Here is a 25,536-nt window from a genome sequence, read left to right as displayed (position 1 = left end):
CTATATAACTGTTTAGATTGGAGTGTTGAATATCTTATCCAGTTGCCCAGATGTCTAATTTACAATGCAAGAGCTTTGTGGCCAGAGTCTTGTTTGATGTTTACAATATCATACACACCAATAGCACTGAGCCAATTTGACGGTTTTCATAAGATATTGCTTATGCTTATTCCACCCCTGCTACATATACCTGACACAAGTGCTAGTAATGCAGGTAATTGTTACTACAGCACTTTCATCCATGATTACTTCCTAAAAAAATGGCATGTTTCTTTAGGGATCTCTGTCTCAGCCTAAAATAAATATTATTTACCTATATTGAAAGGTCTTCAATTGCTGGTCTGAGCTCTTTGCTCTTCCAACCCATGAGTAGATGCGCTTGCACTGCTGTCTTGTGTTCATGATTTCTGTGGCGAGATTTTAAAAAGTATCAAATTAATTTTGCTGGTGAATGCAAGTAGTGTTGTCTAGGACCAAAGCAAGAGACTGGAGTCAGTATTCCTGGATTCTTAATTCCTAGCTCTGCCATTGATTCACTGATGAGGGCTTGTCTACATTACTGGCTGGATCAACGGGCAGCGATTGATCCAGCGGGGGTCAATTTATTGCGTCTAATCTAGATGCGATAAATCTACCGCCGAGCACTCTCCCGTCGACTCTGGTACTCCACCAGGGTGAGAGGCGCAGGCGGAGTCGACGGGAGAGCATCAGCCGTCGACTTACCACAGTGAAGACACCATCACATAGCTGAAGTTGCGCAACTTAGATCAACGCCGCCGCCCCCCCCCAAAGTGTAGACCAGGCCTGAGTTATCTTGGGCAAATCACCAGACCTCTCTGTGCCTAAGTTTCTCCAGCTGTCAAATGAAATTATTACACATTTCAGAGGTGTTAAGAGAATTAGAAAAAATATTTGAACTGGGTGGCTAAAATTAAGCACCTAGATAAAGAGGTCTGGTTTTAAAAAGTGCTGAGCTTCCAGTGATTTCCATGGGACAGAGCGCTTAGCACCTTTGAAAAAAAAAAATCAAGCCTCTTATTAGGGTGCCTAACTTTAGGCCCTAAGTTTAAACGTTTTGTCCTTAACATTTTATAAAGCACTCTGAGCACTCAAGTGAAAGGCATTTTGAAAGTGCCATTTATTTATTTTACAGCCTAGTATTTTATGTAGTAGGGCTCAATACCCATGTGGTAAAATTGTAGAACCACGTGATAACTGCACCTGAGAGTGCCCAACTTGCACTCTGCCCACTAACACATCTCCACCAGGACTACTTCTAACATTCAAAACCTCTGAGCCACTCAAACAAATCCTAATGTGTGATTTCTCCTCTCTTATTATACTGGTTCAAGATTCAGAACCAGTAATAGTCATTTCTGTACCCAACAGTAGAACACAAAGTGGGAAAAACTCTCCTTTCCCCGCACCAGCAATGCTCTACTGAAAATTCGCAGCCTCTCTGGTACTGAAAAGAGAAAGGATGCAGAGATTTTTAATAGCAGACTGTCCTTGGACCATGCACTGTGGCCTCCATTTTTCATATCAGCACCTGGCTAACAATGATCTGATAAATATGAAGCATCCTTGTAGCTGCTGGAAATGAGATATATGTGTTTGTCTTTTCACCCCTCTCCAAAGTCACTGCCAGGATTGAAGGTCCTTCTTCTGTCTTTCCAAGATCCTCCTGACTGTTGCAGGCAGACAGTGAGATAAGGTCCATCTAGTCCTCCTGAAGTCCATTTCCTATATCTTCCTCCCCCACAAATAACTCTGATGCCTGCTTCTGCTGATGGCTCAGCTTTTTCCCCAAGAGCAGTAGAAAAACCACATGATTATTTATGGACTTGCTGCTGCCCAATCAGTCCTTGATAGCAGCAAAGAGGACAAACATAAATCTAGTCAATTTCAAAAGAGTTTAAAATAGTTTAAGGTACAGTATTACCATGGCCTGAGAACCATCACAATTTATGCTTTTTACAACCACATTAGACTGCAAGCGCTTCCTGTCTGGGACCTGTCTCCCTATATTTGTACAGCATCTAGGACAATGGGCCCATTTTAAATGTTTTTTTTCCATCCCTGTGTCAAAGACCCACACAAACACAAGAGGAAAATGAAATTTATACAGAAAGAGCTGCCAGGCCAGAAGGGCCCATCTGATTATTTCATGGCCACTGAACCGCACACATTTACCCATGTATTGAATCCAATAACCAGGATTAAACTACAGTATTACAACCCTCAGAAGACCAAACTATTGTGTGCCACATGCAAAGAACAGGAGAGACTGAGGTGCACCCGTGCCCAAGACTCCTGCAATGGCAAAGAACTGATTTGCTGAGATATACCCAGAGCCCTGAAAAGAATATTTTTTTCTCTAGTCTGTTACAAACAGTAACTGTAGAAGATAAAACATTTTCAGACTCATCCCTTCAAACTGCAGAAATTGATGGTGTGGGTCCACCAACCACCAGAAATTGATATATGTAAAGTCTTCTGTTCAAGAAAGGCTGTTTTTGGTCCAGATCCCACAATTTGCTGCACCCATGCAGACTAAAGTAAAAGACGGTTACTCACCGTTGTAACTGTTGTTCTTCGAGATGTGTTGCTCATATCCATTCCATTAGGTGTGTGCGCGCCGCGTGCACGATCGTCGGAAGATTTTCTACCCTAGCAACACCGGCGGGTCGGCTGTGGAGCCCCCTAGAGTGGCGCCTTCATGGCGCTGAATATATACCCCAGCCGACCCGGCGCCCCCTCAGTTCCTTCTTGCCGGCTACTCCGACAGTGGGGACGGGGGGCGGGTTTGGAATGGATATGAGCAACACATCTCGAAGAACAACAGTTACAACGGTGAGTAACCGTCTTTTCTTCTTCGAGTGCTTGCTCATATCCATTCCATTAGGTGACTCCCAAGCCCAACTTAGGTGGTGGGGTCGGAGTGAGACATTGCTGTGTGCAAAACCGCTGATCCGAAAGCAGCATCGTCTCTGGACTGCTGCACTAGTGCATAGTGAGCTGTAAATGTGTGGACTGATGACCAAACCGCTGCTCTACAAATGTCCTGGATCGGAACTTGTGCCAGGAAAGCCGTCGAGGAAGCCTGGGCCCTCGTGGAGTGAGCGGTGAGGTGCGGTGCTGAGACACCTGCCAGGTCATAGCAAGTCCGGATGCAAGACGTAATCCAGGAGGATAGGCATTGTGAGGAGACCGGTGAGCCTTTCATTCGGTCGGCCACTGCAACGAAGAGTTGTGTCGTCTTTCTAAAGTGCTTTGTGCGGTCAATATAGAAGGCCAGGGCCCTTCGTACGTCCAGGGAATGCAAACGTTGATCCTGGCGAGTGGCATGTGGTTTGGGATGAAAGACCGGGAGAAAGATGTCCTGGTTGATATGAAAAGGAGAAACCACCTTAGGGAGAAAGGCAGGATGTGGACGAAGCTGCACTTTATCCTTATGGAAAACTGTATAAGGGGGCTCGGATGTAAGCGCCCTGAGTTCAGAAACGCGCCTTGCTGAGGTGATGGCTACAAGGAAGGCTGTCTTCCAGGATAGGTACAAAAGTGAACAGGTGGCCAGTGGCTCGAATGGAGGACCTGTGAGCTTGGAGAGAACCAGGTTGAGGTCCCACGTCTGAACGGGCTGACGTTGTTGTGGGTACATCCGGTCTAAGCCCTTGAGGAATCTAACGACCATCGGGTTAGAGAATACCGAGGACGCGAGTTCCCCTGGGTGAAAGGCCGATATAGCGGCCAGGTGAACTCTAATTGAAGATATCGCCAACCCCTGCTGTTTTAGGGAGAGGAGATATTCCAAAATGAGAGGAATGGGTGCCTGCAACGGGGACATGGCTCGTTGTTCGCACCAACAGGAGAACCGCTTCCACTTGGCCAGGTACGTGGTGCGTGTTGAGGGCTTCCTACTGCTCAGCAGAATCTGTTGGACAGAGTGCGAGCATTGCTGCTCTGCCTGGGTGAACCATGGAGCAGCCACGCCGTGAGGTGGAGTGATTGCAGGTCGGGGTGACGCAGCCGGCCGTGGTCCTGAGAGATGAGATCCGGACACAACGGAAGCGGGATCGGTGTCTGAACCGAGAGTTCCAACAGTGTGGTGTACCAATGTTGTCTCGGCCACGCTGGAGCGACCAGAATTACCTGTGCCTGGTCTCTGCGCAATTTTAACAGTACCTTGTGGACCAGAGGAAACGGAGGGAAGGCATAAAACAGGTGGTCTTTCCAGGGAAGGAGAAACGCATCCGAGAGGGAGCCCGGAGCTCGACCTTGCAGGGAGCAGAACACGTGGCACTTCCTGTTGTCTCGAGATGCAAACAGGTCTATCTGGGGAAACCCCCACCTCCGGAAGATGGAATGTATGATGTCCGGACGGATAGACCACTCGTGCGTCTGGAAGGACCTGCTGAGTCGGTCCGCTAGAGTGTTCTGGACTCCAGGGAGGAACGATGCCGTGAGATGGATTGAGTGGGCGATGCAGAAGTCCCACAGGCGAATGGCCTCTTGGCATAGAATTGACGAACGTGCTCCTCCTTGCTTGTTGATGTAAAACATGGCCGTGGTGTTGTCGGTGAGAACTAACACACATCGGCCACGTAGGAGGTTGAGAAATGCCTGGCACGCCAGGCGCACCGCCATCAGTTCCCGAACATTGATGTGCAGGGCTAGCTGGGGTGCAGTCCACAGGCCCTGGGTATGGTGTTCGTTGAGATGGGCGCCCCAACCCAGAGATGAAGCGTCTGTGACCAGGTGCAGAGAGGGTTGTGGGGCGTGAAATGGCATCCCCTCGCAGACCACATTGTGATCTAGCCACCAGGTGAGGGAGGTCAGGACCGAGATCGGGACCGTGACCACCATGTTCAGGCTGTCCCGATTTGGTCGATATATTGACGACACCCAGGTCTGGAGTGGGCGAAGCCGAAGTCTGGCATGCCTGGTTACGTACGTGCAGGAGGCCATGTGACCCAGCAGGGTAAGGCACGACCTCACCGTGGTAGTTGGGAACGCCTGGAGCCCTTGAATGAGGCTCGTGATGGTGCCAAATCGGTTGTCTGGCAGGATGGCTTGTGCACGTCTGGAGTCTAGAACTGCGCCTATGAATTCTATTCTCTGGGTAGGTTCTAGAGTGGATTTGTCCTTGTTGAGTAGGATGCCCAACTCGTTGAATGTGTGCACTATTATGTGGACGTGAGCTTGAACTTGCTCCTTGGTGCGACCGCGTACCAGCCAGTCGTCTAGGTACGGGAACACCTGTATCCCTTGCCGACGAAGGTACGCTGCCACGACAGCCATACATTTCGTGAACACTCTTGGGGCCGAGGATAGGCCGAAGGGAAGGACTGCAAATTGGTAGTGCACCATGTTTACCACGAATCGCAGGAAGCGTCTGTGAGGTGGGTAAATTGAGATGTGAAAGTATGCGTCTTTCATGTCGAGGGCGGCGAACCAGTCTCCAGGATCGAGGGAAGGGATAATGGCCCCCAAAGAGACCATGCGGAACTTCAACTTTACTACGAATTTGTTGAGTCCGCGCAAGTCCAAGATGGGCCGCAGACCTCCTTTGGACTTGGGGATCAGGAAGTAACGGGAATAAAATCCCCTGCCCCTTAACTCTACTGGAACCTCCTCTATGGCCCCCATAGCAAGGAGCGTGGAAACCTCCTGTATAAGAAGTTGCTCGTGAGAAGGGTCCCTGAAGAGGGACGGGGAAGGGGGGTGGAAGGGGGGGATAGAAGAAAACTGGATAGTGTATCCCCTCTCCACTGTGCGGAGGACCCAACGGTCCGAAGTTATAAGGGACCAAGCACGGTGGAAGTGGGAGAGACGATCCCGAAAGGAGGGGGCTGGATCCTGGGGGATGACTGGGGCGCCGTCCTCGACCGCACCTTCAAAAGTTCTGCCTGGGGCCTGAAGGTGGTCTAGGTGGCCCCTGGTTCTGGCCGGGTTGAGGGCCGGCCCACCTTCTTCTACCACCTCGCCCTCGCCTCCGGGTCAAGTCCTGTCTCTGACGAGGCGGGGGGGGGGGGTAGAAGCGCTGAGGCTGCGGCCTAAATGGTCTGCGCTGAGGGCCCACAACATGCATCCCCAGGGAGCGCATGATTGTTCTCGAGTCCTTGAGGCTCTGCAGGCGAGAGTCCGTCTTGTCCGAGAACAATCCACGTCCCTCAAAGGGCAGATCCTGTAGGGTTTGCTGTAGCTCCGGAGGCAAACCCGAAACTTGAAGCCAGGAGATCCTCCGCATAGCGATACCCGAAGCCAGGGTCCTCGCAGCTGAGTCTGCTATGTCCAAGGAGGCCTGCAAGGAGGTCCGAGCCACCTTCTTACCCTCCTCTACCATGGCTCCAAACTCTTCCCTGGACTCTTGGGGAATCAACTCCTTAAACTTCCCCATAGAGTTCCAGGAGTTAAAATTGTAACGGCTCAATAGCGCCTGTTGGTTCGCCGCTCTAAGTTGCAGCCCTCCGGCCGAGTAAACCTTACGGCCAAACAAATCGAGCCGCTTAGCCTCTTTTGATTTAGGCGCTGCAGCCTGCTGGCCGTGGCGCTCTCGTGCGTTCACTGATTCCACCACCAGTGAACACGGTTGGGGGTGGGTATACAAGTACCCGTAGTCCTTAGACGGGACAAAGTACTTCCTTTCCACCCCTCTCGCTGTGGGTGGGATAGAGGCAGGAGTTTGCCATATCGTATCCGCATTGGTTTGTATCGTGCGGATCAGGGGTAGCGCCACCCTCGATGGGGCATCCGCTCCGAGGATGTTCACGATAGGGTCCTGTACTTCCACTATCTCCTCCGCCTGCAGGTCCATATTACGGGCCATCCTACGCAGGAGATCCTGGTGAGCCCGAAGATCTATCGGAGGGGGACCCGTACATGAAGTGCCCGCCACTGCCTCATCCGGAGAGGAGGAGGAAGACGCCTCCGGTGGTACTGGATCCAAGGGGGGGTCCTGATCCCCCTGCTCTTGGGCCGGAGCATCACCTGTACTCGGGTCTATGGTGTCAGGTGGCGTGGACACGGAAGCCTCCATGCCCCCTGGCGGAGGCCGAGAGATGGTGGATTCTGGGGCCCTTCTAACCGAGTGACCCGAGCGAGAGGTCGATGGTATTGGAGCCCCTTGCTCCTGGTGGTACGCCCACGGGGTCCAAAATGACCAGTGAGATGGTCCATGAGAGTGGTCCTCTGCCATCTCCTGCCAATGGCCCAAGTTCCGTTCCTCGGCTTGCCCTTGAGGGGGGTATGCCGATCTCGACAGGTCCTCCGAGGAGCGAGACACCGATCTTGACGGCCATGGCGGTGCCGAGAGAGATGAAACGACCCCCGTGGGCTGCGGTGCCGCACGGTACCGGTCCGGAGATGATCTATCTCTGCGCGGTGCCGGCGAACGGTGCCGGGACCGCGATCGGTGCCGATGACCTCGTCGGTGCCGGGAGCCGGATCTGGACCTCGACGAGGACCTGGAGTATGCCCGGTGCCGGGAGCGGCCTCTCGACGTCGAGCGTCGACCGTAGCGGTGCCGAGAACTACGTCTCGACGTTGATCGGTGCCGACGATCATAGCGGTGCCGAGACGTAGACCGGTGCCGCGACGAAGATCTTGGCCGCGAGTACGACCGGTGCCGAGGTGATATTCGGTGCCGGGACTGCGAGCGGCGTGGGGACCTGCTTCTGGACCTGGACCGGTGCCGAGGTTCCAGCCCTTGTGATGGAGGGCGCATCAAGGCAGGTTTCCCCCTTGACTGGACCGGGCGGGTCAACGGTGCCGTCGGTGCCAGTGGTTGAGGCGGTGCCGGCTCTGTGAGAGCTATCAAGTCTCTCGCCGCCACGAAGGTCTCCGGAGTCGACGGGAGTTGTATTACCGCCGGTCTCGGTGGAGACGCTATCTGCACCGGACTCAACGGCCTCGGTGCCGGAGTCGACAGTGCTGGAGGCACCTGTTTCCGGTGCTCCACCGGCGCACTCGGCTCTACCCCCGGCACTGGGGGAGCCGGCGTCTTCGGTACAGAGGTCCCCGTCTTATGGGCTTTTTTATGCCCCGGGGATAATGACCGGCGCCGAGGTGCCTGCTGCGGTGCCGACGAGGTCCGGTGCCGGGGAGGTTTGTCCGACACCGCCCGCGTTGTCGGCATTGCCGGTGCTGCTGGGGCACTGCGCACCGAGGCGCTAGGTGCCTGGGCCTGGCTCGTAGAAGGAGTGTCCGGGCTAAGTGCCGCCTCCATCAGGAGTTGCCGGAGCCGAAAGTCCCGCTCTTTCTTGGTCCTTGGTCTGAAGGCCTTACAGATCTTGCACTTATCTGTTTGGTGGGACTCTCCCAGGCACTTCAGACAGGAGTCGTGCGGGTCGCTCGTGGGCATAGGTTTAGCGCAGGAGGCGCACTGCTTGAAGCCGGGAGCTCTGGGCATGAGCCCGGGCCCGCGGCCGGGGGAGAAAGGGGGCGACGACCCCCTTAGTCCCCTGGACTATTATAACAAATCTAACAACTTTAAACTATTTAACTATTAAACTACAAACACTAGAACTATAACTATAACTACAACTGCGAATAACTAATTAAGCTAGGGAGAGTGGAGAACAGCTATGCCGCGCTCCACAGTTCCAACGACCGTCAGGGGCGGTAAGAAGGAACTGAGGGGGCGCCGGGTCGGCTGGGGTATATATTCAGCGCCATGAAGGCGCCACTCTAGGGGGCTCCACAGCCGACCCGCCGGTGTTGCTAGGGTAGAAAATCTTCCGACGATCGTGCACGCGGCGCGCACACACCTAATGGAATGGATATGAGCAAGCACTCGAAGAAGAACAGTAAAATCTTTTCAAACACAAGAAGATTTTTAAAGTTGTTTTTTTTCTGAAATACACTATTCACAGAACCCTTACAGCATGGTGCACTTAAAGATTTTATCTACACCCAAGGTCTGTAATCCATAACCATCACCCCCAAGTTATTTAGGTTATAGCTACACTATACGTGCTGCTGCAGCTACACCACTGTAGCGTAGAAACTTACTACAGCAACGGAAGGGTTTTCTTCCTGTACTTGTAATAAATCCACCATCTTGAGAGACAGTGGCTAGGTTCTTCAGTCAACATACTGCTGTTTTCAGTGGGGGTTAGGTCAACCTAATTACTTTGCATAGGGTCATAGGAGTGTGCAGCCCATTTCATTAGGGTGTGCACCCAGGGAGCCCCGCCCTAGCCCTGCCCCCACCCACTCCCTCCTATTTCCTGCCCCCTGACTTCCCCCCTCAGAACCCCCAACCACCCCTGCTCCTTGTTCCCTGACTACCCCCTCCTGGGACCCCTGCCCCTAACTGCCCCCCAGGACCCCACTCCCTATCTAAGCCTCCTTGCCTCTTGTCCCCTGACTGCCCCAACCCTTATCCACACCCCCACCCCCAGACAGACCCCCGGGACTCCCACGCCTATCCAACCGCTCCCCGCCCCCTGACAGGACCCCCAGAACTCCTGACCCACACAACGCCCCCCTGCTCCCTGCCTCCCCCAACCCCTCTCCACACCCCTGCCTCCTGACAGCCCCCCCCAAACTCCTGACTCATCCAACCCCCCCAGCTCCTTGTCCCCTAACCATCCCCTCCAGAGACCCCCCCACACCCTAACTGCCCCCCCAGGACCGTCCTTGCTCCCTGTCCCCTGACTGCCCTGACCACTATCCACCTCCGCCCCCTGACAGACCCTGGGACTCCCATGTCCCATCCAACCCCACCCTGCTCCCTGACTGCCCCCTCCAGAGACCCTCCACTCCTAACCACTCCCCCAGGATCCCACCCCCTATCCAACCCACCCTGCTCCCTGTCCCCTGACTGCCCCCACCCCTTATCCAACCCCCCTGGCCCTGGACCCCTTACTATGAGATGAGGCTCCTAGCCTCCCCACGGAGCCAAACACTGCCCCGCAGGAGTGCACAGCCCCGGCCCCCAGAGCGCTGCGTGCGGGGCAGCATGGCTCCAGGGGAGGAGGGAGTGTGTCTGCCTCCCCGCAGAGCCCCGGCCCCCAGAGCACTGCGCGCATGGCAGCATGGCTCCAGGGAAGGGGGGGCCATGTCTGCCTCCCTGCGGAGCCAAACACTGTCACGCGGGAGCGCGCAGCTCTGGCCCCCGGAGCGTTGGGCGCGTGGCGGCATGGCTCCAGGGAGAGGGGGGCCATTTGCCCACCCCTGCATTAGGGTGTGCCCGCACGCCTATGCATAGGGTGTGAAATTTTTCACAGCCCTGAATGTGGTAGCTAGGTCAACCTAAGATTTTGAGATGTCAGATTTATGCAAGACATGAAAAAACACCAGAAAGGGCTCCAGCCTAGGTTAGACTTGAGGCTTGTCTACATGAAAATTTAGGCCTTGTCTACACTTAAAATTTATATCTATATATACGTCTCTCGGAGGCATGAAAAATTCACACCCCAGTGTTGTAGCTATACCGACCTATCCCCCAGCATAGCAGCTAGATCACAAAAGAACGCTTCTATCAACTAGCTACCACCATTTGGGGAGGTGGACTACTTACAGCGATGAAAAAAACCCTTCCATCACTGCAGGAAGTCTCAATTCTATGGCATTATAGGGCATTACAAGGCTTAAATTCAGGTGTGTGGGACAGGGGTCTCGGGGCTTTAGTGGGGGGGAGGGGAGAGGAGGAAGGAGTTCTGATAAATATTTTAAAACCCATAGCAGAAGCCCAGATGTGCCCCCCTATTCCCCCTCCCAGCAAGGCTAAAGCCATAAGATCCCAGCCCCTGGAGCCCCAAATGTGGGCAGGGGTGTGCGGGGCTCCAGGAAATAATCTCAGAGAATTTAAACCTTGGCATAGTAAATGTACCCTTGTAGTGCCCATAGTATCTATGCTGGAGTGAGGGGAGAGATCAGCTACCACTTAACCACCAGTAATTTTGGAAAGCTGTCAGTTGAATCGACATGGCCTTAGTTTGCAGCAAACTGGGGTGTACATCTAGCCAACCATGCCCTAAGCGTCCACATGGAGATCAGTTCCTTAATGCACTTTGATCTGCCCTGCCTTGAACCCGGAGTAGATTAAAGTGCACTAGGGAACTTTTGCGGCACAGCAGCACGGTCCACATGGACACGTAGGGCACAGCAGGTTAGCGTTACACCCCAGCTGGCTGTAAACTAAACGCTTGCCTAGACAAGGGTTTGTCCTCACTGGAAAATCAATCCAGATGAAGGGTGGGCGTGACTTTAAAGCACAATAATTCTAGAGTAACGCTACGTGTAGACAAGCCCAAAGTCACAATTGCTGTCTCCTAAGCCAAGGCAGACATGGGAGGGTCGTTGCCCCCCTCACTGAGCCCCCCCCCCAGGCAAGGGCTCCATGGGGACCCTACTGCTGAGAGAAACAAAGGGAGGGGGGAAGCAGAAGCAGCGCGCCACGGGGCTCCTACCTACCAACCGCCACCGCGGAGACAGGTCAACAAGCCGGGCCTGCTCTGGCCGCCCCCAGGGCTCTCCCCCGAGCCTTCCTGCAGCGGCGCCCCCGCTCCTCACCTGCTCAGCCCCGGCCCGGCGCGGTGGCTCGTGACGACCGAGGCGCAGGCTCTGAGAGACAGGCTAGAATTTCGCGCCAAAGCCAGCGGCAAGCTCCGCCCACCCCGCGCGCGGGGAGACCCCGCTGCCGCCATCTTGGCTCCGGGCGCAATGAAGCCCCTAGCGGGCGGCTTGCCCGAAGCTAAGATGGCAGCCGGCGACAAGACAAACTCCTCCCCGCCGCTAGACAGACCCGGAAGTGAGGCGAGGAATCTGGCCGGAAGCGGAGCTGTTCTCCCCGGAAGCGGAAGAACTTGAGCGCTCCGGGGTTCAAGTCCGGTCGTTCCTTCTTCCTCCCTCTCGCTCCGGCCATGGCGAACCGGACGGTGAAGGATGCGCACAGCATCCACGGCACCAACCCGCAGTACCTGGTGGAGAAGATCATCCGCACCCGCATCTATGAGTCCAAGTACTGGAAGGAGGAGTGTTTCGGCCTCACGGGTAGGGGCCGGCCGGGGGGAGGAAGCTGGGCTGGAAGGGCCGGGGTCGAGGCGGCGCCCCAGCCTGCCCGGTGCTGGGGTTTCAGGGGCCGGGGGGAGGCTGGTGGGCCCCATCCGCTCTCCCGAGCCCAAGCACTGGAGGGGGCTCTTGGCATGTTGGGCCGCTGATGTGGGCGCAGGCGGTGACCAGGCTGGCAGAATAATTCCTGGCGCTTACCAGCAACTGAGTCCTCTCACCTCCCTCTGCTGTGGTGAGGACCCAGAGGCCTGTTTCTCCCCCGGGCAGCGTGAGTCCCCCAAATCCTTCACCTATGCCGGGGGTGGGCGACCTATGGCACGCGTGGCGAAGGCGGCACACGAGGTGATTTTCAGTGGCAGTCACACTGCCAGGGTCCTGGCCACCGGTCCGGGGGGCTCTGCATTTTAATTTAATTTTAAATTAAGCTTTTAAAATATTTTAAAAACCTATTTACTTTACATACAACAATAGTTTAGTATCAGAGGGGTAGCCGTGTTAGTCTGGATCTGTAAAAAGCGACAAAGAGTCCTGTGGCACCTTATAGACTAACAGACATTTTGGAGCATAAGCTTTCATGGGTGAATACTCACTTCGTCAGATGCATGTCATGAGTATTCACCCACGAAAGCTTATGCTCCAAAACGTCTGTTAGTCTATAAGGTGCCACAGGACTCTTTGTAGCTTTTAACAATAGTTTAGTTATATATTATAGACTTATAGAAAGAGATCTTCTAAAAATGTTAAAATGTATGACTGGCACGTGAAACCTTTAAATTAGAGTGAATAAATGAAGACTCAGCACACCCCTTCTGAAAGGTTGCCGACCCCGACCTATGCTCTGCCTCGAGCCCCACTAGCGCCACAGATGTGGTGAGCTGACAACGTGCTTAGCTCTAGTTTAAAGCCTATAAGCTTTTGATGGTTCAGCTGTTCCTTTTGTAACCCCCTGCTCTAGCTGAACTGGTGGTGGATAAAGCCATGGAACTGAGATATGTTGGTGGCGTTTATGGTGGAAACATCAAGCCTACACCATTCCTCTGCTTGACCCTGAAAATGCTGCAGATCCAGCCTGAAAAGGACATCATTGTTGAGTTTATAAAGAATGAGGATTTCAAGTAAGCAAATGTGGTTTTTCCTTTAGCTGTCATATCAGAGACACAGAAACTCAAAGCATGCACTGTTCATTGTAGAGTCCTCTTGACAAATCATGCATTTCTCCATGCCTGCTCTCAAAAAATGTGCTCCACACCATGCAAGTTTCCCTGTCACAACTACTCATCTCAGTGTCACATCCTTTCTACCGTTACACCCACTTATGTTTAAGGTGATCATATTCACCTGATTCCTCTCGAATAGTGATATTCAGACCTCAGTGTTTCAGGAACCAAATTAGTGATCAGCATTACCCAAAAGAGCCACAGTAGTGTGAATTCATTGTTTCATTTACTACAGTATATATATTCATATTTAAACGTATGACAGGAAATATTTAATGTATATATTCTCACAGTAAAATGACTGACCCAAGTATTATTATTTTATCAACTAGGATTGGTTAATATAGTAAAAACATCCTGATTGGTTAATAATTAAATCAGTGTTTTAATATCATGTGCTGCAAAGAGCCACAGGAGACACATTGAAGACTCAGTCTGAGTAACACTGGTTTAGCATTTTCTTCAGCTGTGAGACTGATAATGCAGTCCCGGCATGTGCAAAATCCACATTGGGGCTTACAGGATTGGATACTAAATGAGAAAAATTGAGCATTCTCCCATATTGTGTTTATTGTACTAAATCAGTCTTCCTCTGAGAAAGACTTAGTTTTAAATTATTTATTATGCAGAATGATCAGATTTGTAAACTACTGTGACATTTTGTGTTCCAGATATGTCAGAATGCTTGGAGCATTGTATATGAGATTGACAGGCACTGCCATTGACTGCTACAAGTACCTTGAACCACTGTACAATGACTACCGAAAAATAAAAAGTCAAAACAGAAATGGGGGTATGTAACCAGCATAGTCTGCCTTTTATCAGGAATCTAGAAGTCTGCAATGCTAACTGTATACTTTATCAACATAGGCTAAAGTATGTGGGGGAAGAGTATCTATTTGCTATATTGCTTTTGTATTTATTCACTGATCACTGCTGTTCATTCACTGATCCTGGACCTGCTACATTGCCTAGGCAGTATTAAATCAGCTGCCTTGATTCTATGTACTTATCTTCAATTTGTTTGTTTGCAACAGTGGAATTGATTTTCAGTAGACAAAGGAAGAGAGAGGTATGATCGGAGCACAGCATTGGACCTCAGGAACTTTTGAATTTTAGCTCTGTCATGATCTCCTCATCTGTAAAATAGTTTTAATAATCTTCCCAGCACCTGAGACTTTGAGGATTAGTTTTATACAGCACTTTGCATGGAATGACTCACATGTGTTAAATATTAGTAACTAGGATAAAGGTGACTGCTCTAAATACTAATTATTTTTCTTCCAGAATTTGAGCTGATGCATGTGGATGAGTTTATTGATGAACTTCTTCACAGTGAACGTGTATGTGATATCATTTTGCCTCGATTGCAGGTATGGAGGCTGCTAATCAATGCCTTGTTAATGATAGCCCATTAGGAGCTTTCTAAATTACCAGCTTAAGGGCTTGTCAAGTGCAAAATCAGTCTGATTTTGATGTACTGTATGTTCATATTTGGATTTTATAAGGTGAAAAGTTGGTGTTTCTCTTAGAAACGTTATGTTCTGGAAGAAGCTGAACAATTGGAGACTCGGGTTAGTGCTTTAGAAGAAGATATGGATGATGTAGAGTCCAGTGAGGAGGAGGAGGAGGAAGATGAGAAGGTTTGTGAATTATCCTACAGTTTGTATTATTTTAAAGAGAGATTTACTTTTGATGCTGAAATCTTATGCAGTAAAGTGCTCAGATGATTCTAACTGATGTGGGGAAGCCTGACCTTTACCTGTAGCCCTCACATGAGTGGAGAAGAAATCTTCATGTACTATGCCAATGGAAATTTTCTTGGTCATATAATAGCAGCAAAATACTCTGTTCTTCAGGATTATTCTTTGCTGAACTCTACTAACTTGAATCTACTCTTTCCTATTTAAATGGATTCCTATTAAAAAATTATCAGCTTATGATGATGATGATCAGATTTTTTTTTTTTAGCTTGTCCGTTTTTGGAGGGTAAGGGAGAAGGAAAAGATGGGTTACCTTAATTTCAATGTATTTGTGTACCACACAATCATCAAAGCCAGGCAGTTTCATTTTATTTAAAGTACTTTAGTTTGAGTAGAAGTTACTGATCTTTTGAATAGTTGTGTGGGCATCCTGGTTCATAATTAATATGAAGGTCAGGGGATTCTTACAAAATTGTATATTTTTGCAATGCTTTCAGCTGGAGAGGGCACCTTCCCCTGATCATCGCAGAAGAGGCTACAGAGACCTAGACAAGCCCCGCAGATCTCCAGCTCTACGATACAGGAGGAGTCGAAGCAGGTCTCCAAGAAGGTGATGTATTTCAAAGATCATCTTTTGTTAAACACAGTTTCACCCAAAATAATATTTATCTGGTGATGTTTGCAAAGTACAAAAACTGTTGTGTGAATGCTTCATCAAAGTTCTAAAAAATCCATCCACTCTATTTTTTCCTTTTTAATTCACAGGCGAAGCAGATCTCCAAAGAGGAGAAGGTAGGAGAGTTATTGTTTTAAAACTGCATTATAAAAATTGTTTAAAATTCAGTTGTCTAACAGTCTTCTTCCTATTAGCCCCTCACCTCGTCGGGAGAGACATCGCAGCAAAAGCCCAAGGCGACACCGGAGCAGGTCCAGGGAGAGGCGCCACAGATCAAGATCTAAATCTCCAGGTACTCTAGTGCTTCCTATTGGTGACTTATGGCACAGGTGTCAGCAATGCAGCTAGTGGTGGACAAATCTAGTTCCTGCTGTCAGTTACTCTATATGTTTAGCTTATAAAATGGCTAAAGTTGTATAGTTACATTTTGCAAACTGGTTTAATATGCGAGACTGCAATGTACACTTATTTTTCAAATATCTCTACCAATAACTCAGTATTTATGAAGAAATTTAAAGTTAACTGCCTACTGAGGACAAGTGTTCAGCTGTTCTTTGACATTCCATATAGGGCATTGACACAGACTGCGTTAATGGAAATGAGCAGAACAATCTCACATGATTATTCTCCATGATTACAACACAGAAGTAATTTACCTTTTATCTCAACAGGGCATCATCGTAGCCACCGACACAGAAGCCATTCTAAGTCACCTGAAAGGTAGAGGCCAGCTGTCTTTATTTCTTAAAGATGTACGTTCATGTTGAAAGTGTCCCTGCAAATGAATACAGGGGCTTCTTTCTTTACAATGGACCTGAATTTTGAGATTTTTCACACCACTGTGGGGAGGTACTGACTTCTGATACCACCTTTCTCATATCATTGGTCTTTTAAAGCCAAGACTGCTTGTGGGGCAGCTTTCTATATTAAGCATGGAGCAATGCATCCTCATGGCCAACACTGGAATTACTGTAATGTTGTTTGTCCTCCATAAAGCAATGTACAATTTCCATTGTCTGATTATCTTGAACACATAATGACATGTCATTTTGTTGCTGTTTCAGATCTAAGAAAAGCCATAAGAAGAGTCGGCGAGGGAATGAATAATGGACTAAATCCACTAGGCAGTTTAGGGATTTTGAACCATAATCTGTTTGTAGATAGTGACCTATTTACATTATGGAACAGCAGGATATGTGCTGGCTGCTTTGGCAGTCAGACTTTTTAAAAATCCTCCTTCTCCCCCCTCCTTGTACAAGAAAGCTGTTTTTGTTTTTTGTAAGTAAGGCAGAGAAACTTTTAATGTACACTATTTGTTTATCTTCCTAGTAGAAAGCATTTCTTAGTAGGGGGGATGGTTGTTTGGTTTTTAAATGGCTTTATTGAAAGCCAGTGTAAAATAGCATACGAGCAAGATTGAGTTGTTTAAAATACTTCGTACAGTTTTTTAAATTGTTATTAAATGCTCTTGTTCCTAACCACTTGCTGTTCCCACATTACTTTGTTTGCATGCATTTACACAAATACTGCCAAATGAATTGAAAGAACGTTTCTATAAATATTTTTGTTATAGTATTAATCAGCTAGTTTGTCTCATGAAGGATATTTACCAAATATCAGATGTGTAGCAATGCTACTTGTTTTTATATTACGTTTGTGGTGATAGTAAATCAGTAACCATTCAACTTTGAATACACATTTAACAGGCAGGTGGAGTCAAGCAGCTACAGCATACAAAGTGCAGAGCTCAGAGTTGCAACCCTCAACTCTTATTTACTAAGAAATTCTAGTTATTAAAAACCTCTCAGTGCTCTAGCCTAACAAATCACATTGCTTTTTTTAATCCTTAAACCATTTTTATTGTAACATGTTAAATAAATCAAGCAAACAGTTAGTACACTTCTAATACTAGCTTCCAGCTCAGGAAATTGGGCAATGGTTAGATCAAATAGGCAACCCAATCTAATGTAGTAATTGACTACAGTTATGTGCATAAACTGTTCATATCATTTGGATCAAAGTTTAGAAGAACAGTTTCAAGTGTATAGCTGTAGGAGTATACAGTCTTTTCTCCCACTGATGATGATCTGAGTGTCACACAGTTTTCAGGTAGAATAATTTGAAGCTCGTGAATAGTAACTGAAGTCTTAGTTGTCATTTATTTGGTATGCTACTGTCACATTCAGCATCACTGGGAGGAAAAGCTTCACTGCATGATCAGTCCTTTATTCTTCCTCAGTGTGTATTTTTCCTTTTATACTTTCTTCCCTGTGGCAACTCCCTGTCTCTGCACTAAAATTATCAGTAATTAAGTAGCTAATGTTTATATTATGAGCCCTCTGCTTAAGAATTAACACCTAATGAAATTGAGGGTTGTGGGTGCACTCACTGGTAGAGCCATTGTTTCAGACTGTCCGTGTGCAGACTCAGGAAGAAAACACGGCATCAGTTCCTAGTGTTTACATTTGGAACTTTTTTTCATAACCATGAAGCTTATAGCAATTAACAAAAAGCATAGACTCTGAAGCAATTGCATCAGCCATGTAGGCTACAACTGCATAAAACAGCATGGGTTGATCCCCCTGACCTTTGCATACTTAAGCTGTACCTTAACTGCAGTTAAGATGGGCTCTTGTTTCTAATTCTTCTCCCCTCCATACACAAAAACCTCAGCTGAGGTTGGTGGTGGTTTCAACTCAAGTTAGTTGGCTCACCTGGGCCTATAGGCTAATGTCTGCATGAGACTTTTGTACTAGTAATCCACACATGGCAGTGAGGACACAGGTTAAACTTGTCGAGTGTTGATAAAGTATGTTTGATTAAACAGCAGAGGTCACTCAGACCAAAGCAGGTACCTTTTGGAACAGTGAAATCCACAATAAATGAAGCAAATAAAAATCAAACTATGGCTGGCAAGAAATCAACAAATTCCATGAAAAGTTATTCTTTATGTATAACAAAGGTAGGACATGAGGAGGGAGACTATCAAAGTTACAGGTGCATAGTTACAGGAGACTGCTAGACTATCAAAATTACAAGTGCAGTCAAGGATAAGGCTCATTACAGAGGAGATAAATTTCTTTACATTGCAGATGACGGGGAGAGACAAACTCTTCAGATAACAAGGTATCACCAGAGACTGAAGAATAAAGAAGTTTTACTGAAACAAGCTGATAAATTAAATAGCAACAAATCACTAGGACTGGTCACTCAAGTGCTGAATGAAGTGGCTGAGCTGCTAATAAATATGCACTCATTAAAAGCATTGACTGGAGGGCAGTGCCTGTTCTGCTTAAAAATACTCTAGCAACTCTTAAAAAATAAAAAAGCTTTAAGGGTCACCTTACAGACCACTAAGCCTTATATCAGTAACAAGGGAGGTAGTTACTACTCAGTGCACAACAGTGTTCAAACACAAACAAAATGTTGATATACGAAGGACTGAAAAATGAGAATAGGCCGTGTAAATCAATAGAGCATCTTCACTAGGAATGCTGGGTTCAGGTTTGGTCACGCTGTCTTTAAAATTATATAGGAGGAGTTATAACAGATGTAAGAGTCATCATATAAGGGCCATAAAAATATTCCTCTGTGAACTGAAATTGAAAAGACGAGGACTGGTAAATCAAATGTTGTTTGTTGTCTAGTTTTACAAGAATAAGGGTTTGGCCAATGAAACTAAACAGCAATGCATTTTAAACTGAAAGGATTTTTTTAAACAACCGATGCAACTAAATGTCAAAGTTTAAGAACTTAACAGAATTCAAAAGGGTTTTATATGATTAATGAGAATACTCATTGTTAGAGAGGATTTTTTTAAAAAGATGCTTCTGTTTCAGGGCATAAGCCTGTCACTAATAGAAGGAGGAAGAAACTTCCATTAAGGCCAGGTTATTCCATAATAGTCTTACAAAGATTCTGGCACCTTTTTCTGTAGCAGCTGGTACTAGCCACTGCTGGAGATGAGATATTGGAACAGGTGGACTCCTGCCATGATTCAATGGGGGCAATTTATATGTTCCTAGCAGCATCTGCCTCATTAACTATCAGCAGGAAGAGGGGAGTGACTAAGCCCATAGCTGTTTAATACATCTGAATGAGAACTGTACTGTCAACATTTCTGTTCATCTTTAATCAGAGGTTAGCAACTAAAAAGCTGAATGAGCATGTTGTTCCAAAGCCAAGGGGGCAAGAGCTGAAACATTAGCTTAGACTACCTTAAAAACAAAAATTCAGAGGAAGGATGTGCGATATTTATCATTTAAAAAGTATTATATGCTCTTATAAATAAACATGGCTATAAAATTAACACATTGGATCAATTGATTAGTGGCAGTTAATGAGGTGAGCTAGGGTTACCCAAAAGATCCCAAAATAGAAAAAAGTCTCAATCTTCTTGGGCAAAAGGCTGTGGAAGAGATGGGGCTTAAAATGAACCCTGAGGTCCACAAATACAGGCTTTGTTGGACCAGTGGCAAGTGAATACCAGAATGAGAGGCCCCTCACTGAGCATCCTGTCCTTTAAATCTAGAATCTGTTAGCCCAAGCAAATCTCAAGTGTTGGCAAGAGGGAGTTTAAAGAATAGCCAGAAAGAGACTGACAGATCCAAATCAACATCTTTTGCATTGGAATCAGAAGCAAACTGGAAGCCACAGTAGACAAGTCTGCAGGCAAGCTGTTCCTTGTTTGAAACCACCACCACCAGCAAATTGAGCAGCAATGTTATGCACTAGCTGAAGCTTCCATGTTGTCTTCCGTTGCAGCCACAGTAGAACATGTGGCCATAATCGATGATGGAGGCAACAAATACATCAATAACTGTGACAGGGTCACTCACCAAATGCAGATGGAAAACACTACTTTGTCTAAAAGCAGTTGGGGATCCAATAGGCTACCGTGGATTGCATCCCCTATTAACAAACAGAAGCAAGTGTCCTCTGGAGGATTCCCCATACTTACTATGATCAACTCTGTCTTGTCCAAATTGAATTTCAGGCATTTAGCCCCCACCCAGGCCCCATTCCTAGTCAGATACAGAGATGAAGAGTTTGAGTATCATCAGTGAACTGAGCCTTTATTCTAATCGGTCCACACATCCTAATACTGAATTTGTTACAAATCCAAAGACAAACTAACAGCATACATACATAACATTAAGCCCCTCTCATGACCTATCCCTTGTTATAGATGTGTGAACTGGTCATATTGTCTGTGACTCACTCGTGCCTTCAGTGCTATATACAAAATGGTCAGGGCACCATCTCTTCATCCTCCTTTCAACTAGATTAGTGACTAACTCTAAACAGGAACAGATGACAACAGAACTTCCCCACAAAAGAGAGCTCTTTGCGCTGCAGGCTCAACTCAGAGAACAGAGATCCTGTCAAGCACTACACCACCTGCGCCAGTTGGGGCCTGGCACCACATCAGTGATATCTCATGGTCAACACACTCAAAGGGAGCTAATTTTTAAAAGAATGTCTACTACATCTGTCAATCATTTCCTTCAATTTTTTTAATAATATGAAACTATGGCTCTTTGGAAGACTGGTGAGCTCCACGTCCCAAAACTTTCTCAAGGCCAAGGGCAGAATTAGTGCAGTTGTTGGCCATGTAGGGAACAATAATCTCTTTGGAAGGAATTTTTTTCCACTCAAAAAGAGTATCTTGTGATGAAGATTTTTCTAAATTTAATAGATTGATCCTAATCTGCTACTATAATATGGAAAAAGACATTCAGCCCATGGCATGCTAAAGACATAAGATACAACCACAGGGACTAGACACTCAAGACTGAAGGCAATAGCACAACCAGCTTTTAACATGTTGGATAAAGTCAGACAATAGCTGACAGAGCTAGGTAAATTCAGAATGGAGTTTTAAGACTGCTACACAACAAACTGGCTATGCTATCAAATCAGCTGTTTGGGTCAGATTGTCCTAAGGAAGCCAAACTAAAGACTAAAAATTAGCAATAAGAAATCACCTCCCTCTTTGAAAGGCATGAATTATAAAAAGTCATGCCAGAATATATCCCTGCAGGTTAAAGCCTCTATCAATTTACAGAGGATATGATGCACAGTAAGCATGCAAGATGCAATTTATTGAAGGATCAGCTTAATGACAGGTTCCTTTCCCCCTTAACTGAGGCCCTGTGTCACAGCACAGCTTGATTTCTTTTGAGTACTTGCACATAATTGGATTTAAAGCTTGTGAATGTGGAAGCAGATGTACACTCTCTCCCTCCATATATACTGAGTATATTTAGAGGAAAAATGTGTGATCCATAAAATACAGTAATAGCAAATGGTGACGGTAATGATTTTGGAAAAACTTGAAGTGATCAGGTACATTTTGGTTCTGAATATGTGACCCAGTTTTTCCAAGCTACTTACTGCATTCACATCCCTTCTTTCAAAGATTTTAAGCTAGAACTATATTTTATTTGTTATATTAATTACCCAAATATCAACCTAACACATTCTAATATACAAGTATGGAAAAACCTTAAATCCTGGTTTTGCACTTTTGTTTTATTTTCTCTTTTAAAAATTTTTTTGGCACTACATAGTTCTGTAAAGAATAGAAGTGACAATTTTTTTAAAACACATGAAATCCCTTTCTAATTTTATTTTTTAGAACAATATATATAAAGTCTGAAGCAACCAAAGTATGAATACAGCTAATAGAAAATAAAGAACTTAATTTTAAAAATTCTCTCTTTACAGTTTACCAAGATAAAACAAAACACAATTGCCCTTAAAAATAGGGTAATAAAATAGATGAAATTTGTATCACTCAATTTTGTGATACTAGTAAAAACTATAGATCATATCTATATACAAATGATACAGTTTAAAAACAGTCTTAAATAATCTTGTATCTAAACATGTTGCATTAAGATTTTAAATCAGAACCTGATTTTTCTCCCCCCTCCCATTACATTTCATTTTTTCTGTTGAATGTAATTCATATTCAAGTGTGGGTGTCCTTGAGACAGAAGCGAAAACCGCTGGTTATTCTGCATCAGTGGACCAGCTAAAAGAAAATGGATTACAATTATTTTAGCAAAACAGATGTACTTAAAAGTGCTTGGCTATATTCAATATATTAGGTATTTATAAATAAAAGCATCTACTTGACTGACAGAGATTCCAGCTGTGCTGGTATCCAGTGTATCTGTAAGGCAGCACTATTTTAACCCAGTCTCTGAATATTCCAGAGTCATCAATACACTTTTATTTGCACATTAGTTTATCTGATTTCATTTAAGTTACAGTAGGAGATAAAACAGGGTAATTTCAGAGGAGATGGAAATATTGCCCTGGCTCATTCAATAGATGCAAGTGAAGGAAATAACTGGACTTACATACAGTACCTTTCACCCTAAGGATTCTATCTAAGATTATATAAGATTGTCCATCATCATAATATCCTGGCACCTTCAAATTTTGGGCCTGATTCAACTCTTACTGGAGTTAAGGGACATCTTTCCACTGACTTCAATGGGATTTAGATCAGGCCATTTATGAACTAAGAGCCCAACCCTGCAAGATTACACAGAAGTCATTAAAAGTTGAGAGTGCTCATCAGGCTGAAGGATTAAGCCTTAAGGGCCTATTCCTTTACTCACGCAAGTAGTCCCCTGAAATGGATGTATGGAACACAAGCGTAGTGAGTTAGGAATATTCATGGGTAACACAGTTGCAGGTTTGGGGCATAAACACACAGGAACCGATTTACTCCTACGGAAATATAAGTGGCTGTAGTGTTGGAGGCAACAGTCAAGGGGAGAAGGGTGGATGGCAGGAAGGAATAGGGGGTATTCTGGTCAAGGAAAGCAGTGCAAACCCCTACTCTTTCAGAAAGTGCCATAGAATTTTTGTGCTCATGCAGTGAACATAGGATCTTGGATTTTAAAGTCTCATTTAAAAAGATCCCAACATAGACTTCAATTGATCTACTATGTGAGGATGAAGTGTTGAGTTGACTTTGTTGGAATTCAAATTGTGCTTCCAGGGAAGCAAAGTATTTGAAACATGATTCATCAGCTTCTACACCACTGAAACAGTAAGAGAGACACAGCTTTCCTTTATTTGTTCTAGTACCTTGAGGGTAGAAAGGTTTGTTCGGTGGATAGCTGGCATTTCCCTGCTGCACGTAGTTCTGAGGCATATTGTAAGGCCACACTCCTCGGAGGAGAGGAAAATGGGTAGGGGTCCCATGGTCCCAAGGGACAGAAGGAGGGTTCATTTTACCAAACTGTCCTTGGAAACCCTGATCTATTTTTCAATTGAAAGGGAAAAGCATATTGCAAAGTTCAGACGAAATAACGAAACAGTCAGTCATAAAATACAATTTACATCTCTATAAATTACTATGTGGGACTGAAAGCAGCTAGATTTGGAAAGTTAACATCTTAATAAATCAATCATATTTCACAGAAAACTACTGTTTGTCACCTTAATGACTCAATGTTTAAGGTAATACTATTAGCTTGTTGGTGCCAGAAGCTGAATTAGCACTTAGTATCAAGATATAAAATCTTGCCTGTCAGTACAAAAATAAATGAGATGTACTGTATGTAGCTCTAACAGGTTCTCAAAAACAATATTTATATCTAATCCTGAAAAGATCTTCAACCATCACTGATGTCAGTGTGACCTGAGGGCAATCATCCCATTACAAAACTGGATCCTTAAAAGAAGTGATGTGATGGAATTTTACTAATTCTTGTACGTTTAATAAACTTAATACAATACAAATACAATACCAATTTCTCTTAATATATATTTCTAGAAAGAAATATTAAAAAACCTCTTCAAGTACTATACAGTATGTATGCTAATCCATTCACAAATCAAGTATTACTGGAACATTAAGGATGAGAAATCGAGAACTCAGAAATCACGGAATTCCAAAAGTTAATGTTGAAGGCTCAATCTTAACTCTCCCCTCTTGTGTGTTTGCCTTACTATTTCAGAAGATAGAATATTACACTATAATTTAAAAAAATTACATATGAATGATCCATAGTTATTAATTTCAAAATATTCTTTAATAAAACTAATAGTATCAAGCCTTCTGCAATATCAGAGACCAACTCTCATGTAGTTCTCACTGCTCCAAGCAAAAAAGCTTTTACATACGCATTTACGTAGACTGGTATTGTTGATGAACCATGTGGTTGTCACATGATGGAATTTGTTTTTTTCATTTTTTTAAAACTTTGCAAATTATATAAAAAAAACTGTATTAGAAGAAAGCACTCAAATTGTTAGGAAATGCCAGATTTACGGTTCCCTGGGCAACCTTAATACAGTCCCCTAATGAGTCTTTACAAGATCACATACCATTTTTTCCACAGGACCCCTGACTTATTCAGTGCACAGGATGAATGGTGCTCTAGGGATGAATCAGAGTTGTGCAGTAAGGGAGGCTGTCTGTAGGATCTCTGCCTCATTTGTTGCAGAAGTTGGAAGGTGTGTAATGAATGTGGCAGGGGGGTTGCAAGAAGAGAAAGGACCCTCTCATGGTTAAGGTATTTGAATGCTGCCCTGGAGAACTGGATTGTATCCCTGCCACTACTACAGAGAAACTCTGTGATGCCACTTAAGTCGCTTAACTTTTCAGAGGCGGTCACTAATTGTGTGTTCCTCATTTTTTGGGTATCTGACTTGAAATCCTGGGGTTTGATTTGTAGAAGTGCTGAGCATTTACCAGCTTCAACTGAACTCAATAGTAGCTGTGCTTGAGTATACAAAATGCTGTACAATGCTAAGAAAACTGAAAACTCAGGCCCTAGGTGTCTCAAACTGGGTATCTAAAGTTAGTGAAAACTTTTCACTTTAATCTCTCTGTGCCTCAGTCCCCTCACAAAAGTGTTGTGAAGATTAATTAATTAACGTTCATGAAGGACTC

At 46.0% G+C, this 25,536-nt stretch overlaps 3 protein-coding genes across 6 annotated transcripts in view; 1 reads left to right on the top strand and 2 right to left on the bottom strand.

The window, feature by feature from the left end:
* The window catches only part of ORC1 (origin recognition complex subunit 1), a 40,476-nt gene extending 28,880 nt beyond the window's left edge, over positions 1-11,596 (bottom strand). Inside the window, exons 1-2 of one of the 3 annotated variants that reach the window (XM_054037118.1) lie at positions 11,521-11,596; positions 314-407 (exon numbers count right to left, since the gene is read on the bottom strand). In XM_054037118.1, the coding sequence (XP_053893093.1) occupies positions 314-402 (89 nt within the window). In that variant the 5' untranslated portion in view covers positions 403-407; positions 11,521-11,596. The other 2 variants (XM_054037120.1, XM_054037119.1) reach the window with 2 other exon arrangements.
* A 224-nt stretch (positions 11,597-11,820) lies between these two features.
* PRPF38A (pre-mRNA processing factor 38A) lies at positions 11,821-17,095 on the top strand. The gene is made up of 10 exons (XM_054037127.1): positions 11,821-12,000; positions 12,974-13,133; positions 13,907-14,028; positions 14,523-14,608; positions 14,768-14,878; positions 15,436-15,548; positions 15,704-15,730; positions 15,809-15,906; positions 16,286-16,334; positions 16,679-17,095. The coding sequence occupies exons 1-10, from the start codon at positions 11,871-11,873 to the stop codon at positions 16,719-16,721; spliced, it is 939 nt and encodes a 312-aa protein (XP_053893102.1). The 5' UTR covers positions 11,821-11,870; the 3' UTR covers positions 16,722-17,095.
* Positions 16,774-25,536, bottom strand: part of TUT4 (terminal uridylyl transferase 4) — an 81,779-nt gene continuing 73,016 nt past the window's right edge. For both annotated transcript variants that reach the window (XM_054037115.1, XM_054037116.1), the window contains exons 29-30: positions 23,724-23,897; positions 16,774-22,653 (exon numbers count right to left, since the gene is read on the bottom strand). In XM_054037115.1, coding sequence (XP_053893090.1) covers positions 22,562-22,653; positions 23,724-23,897 — 266 coding nt within the window. In that variant the 3' untranslated portion in view covers positions 16,774-22,561. The remainder of the gene's footprint in view (positions 22,654-23,723; positions 23,898-25,536) is intronic.

Source organism: Malaclemys terrapin, chromosome 8, assembly GCF_027887155.1.
Source record: "Malaclemys terrapin pileata isolate rMalTer1 chromosome 8, rMalTer1.hap1, whole genome shotgun sequence".
Lineage (NCBI taxonomy): Eukaryota > Metazoa > Chordata > Testudines > Emydidae > Malaclemys > Malaclemys terrapin.
This window is presented reverse-complemented; position numbering and strand designations above follow the sequence as displayed.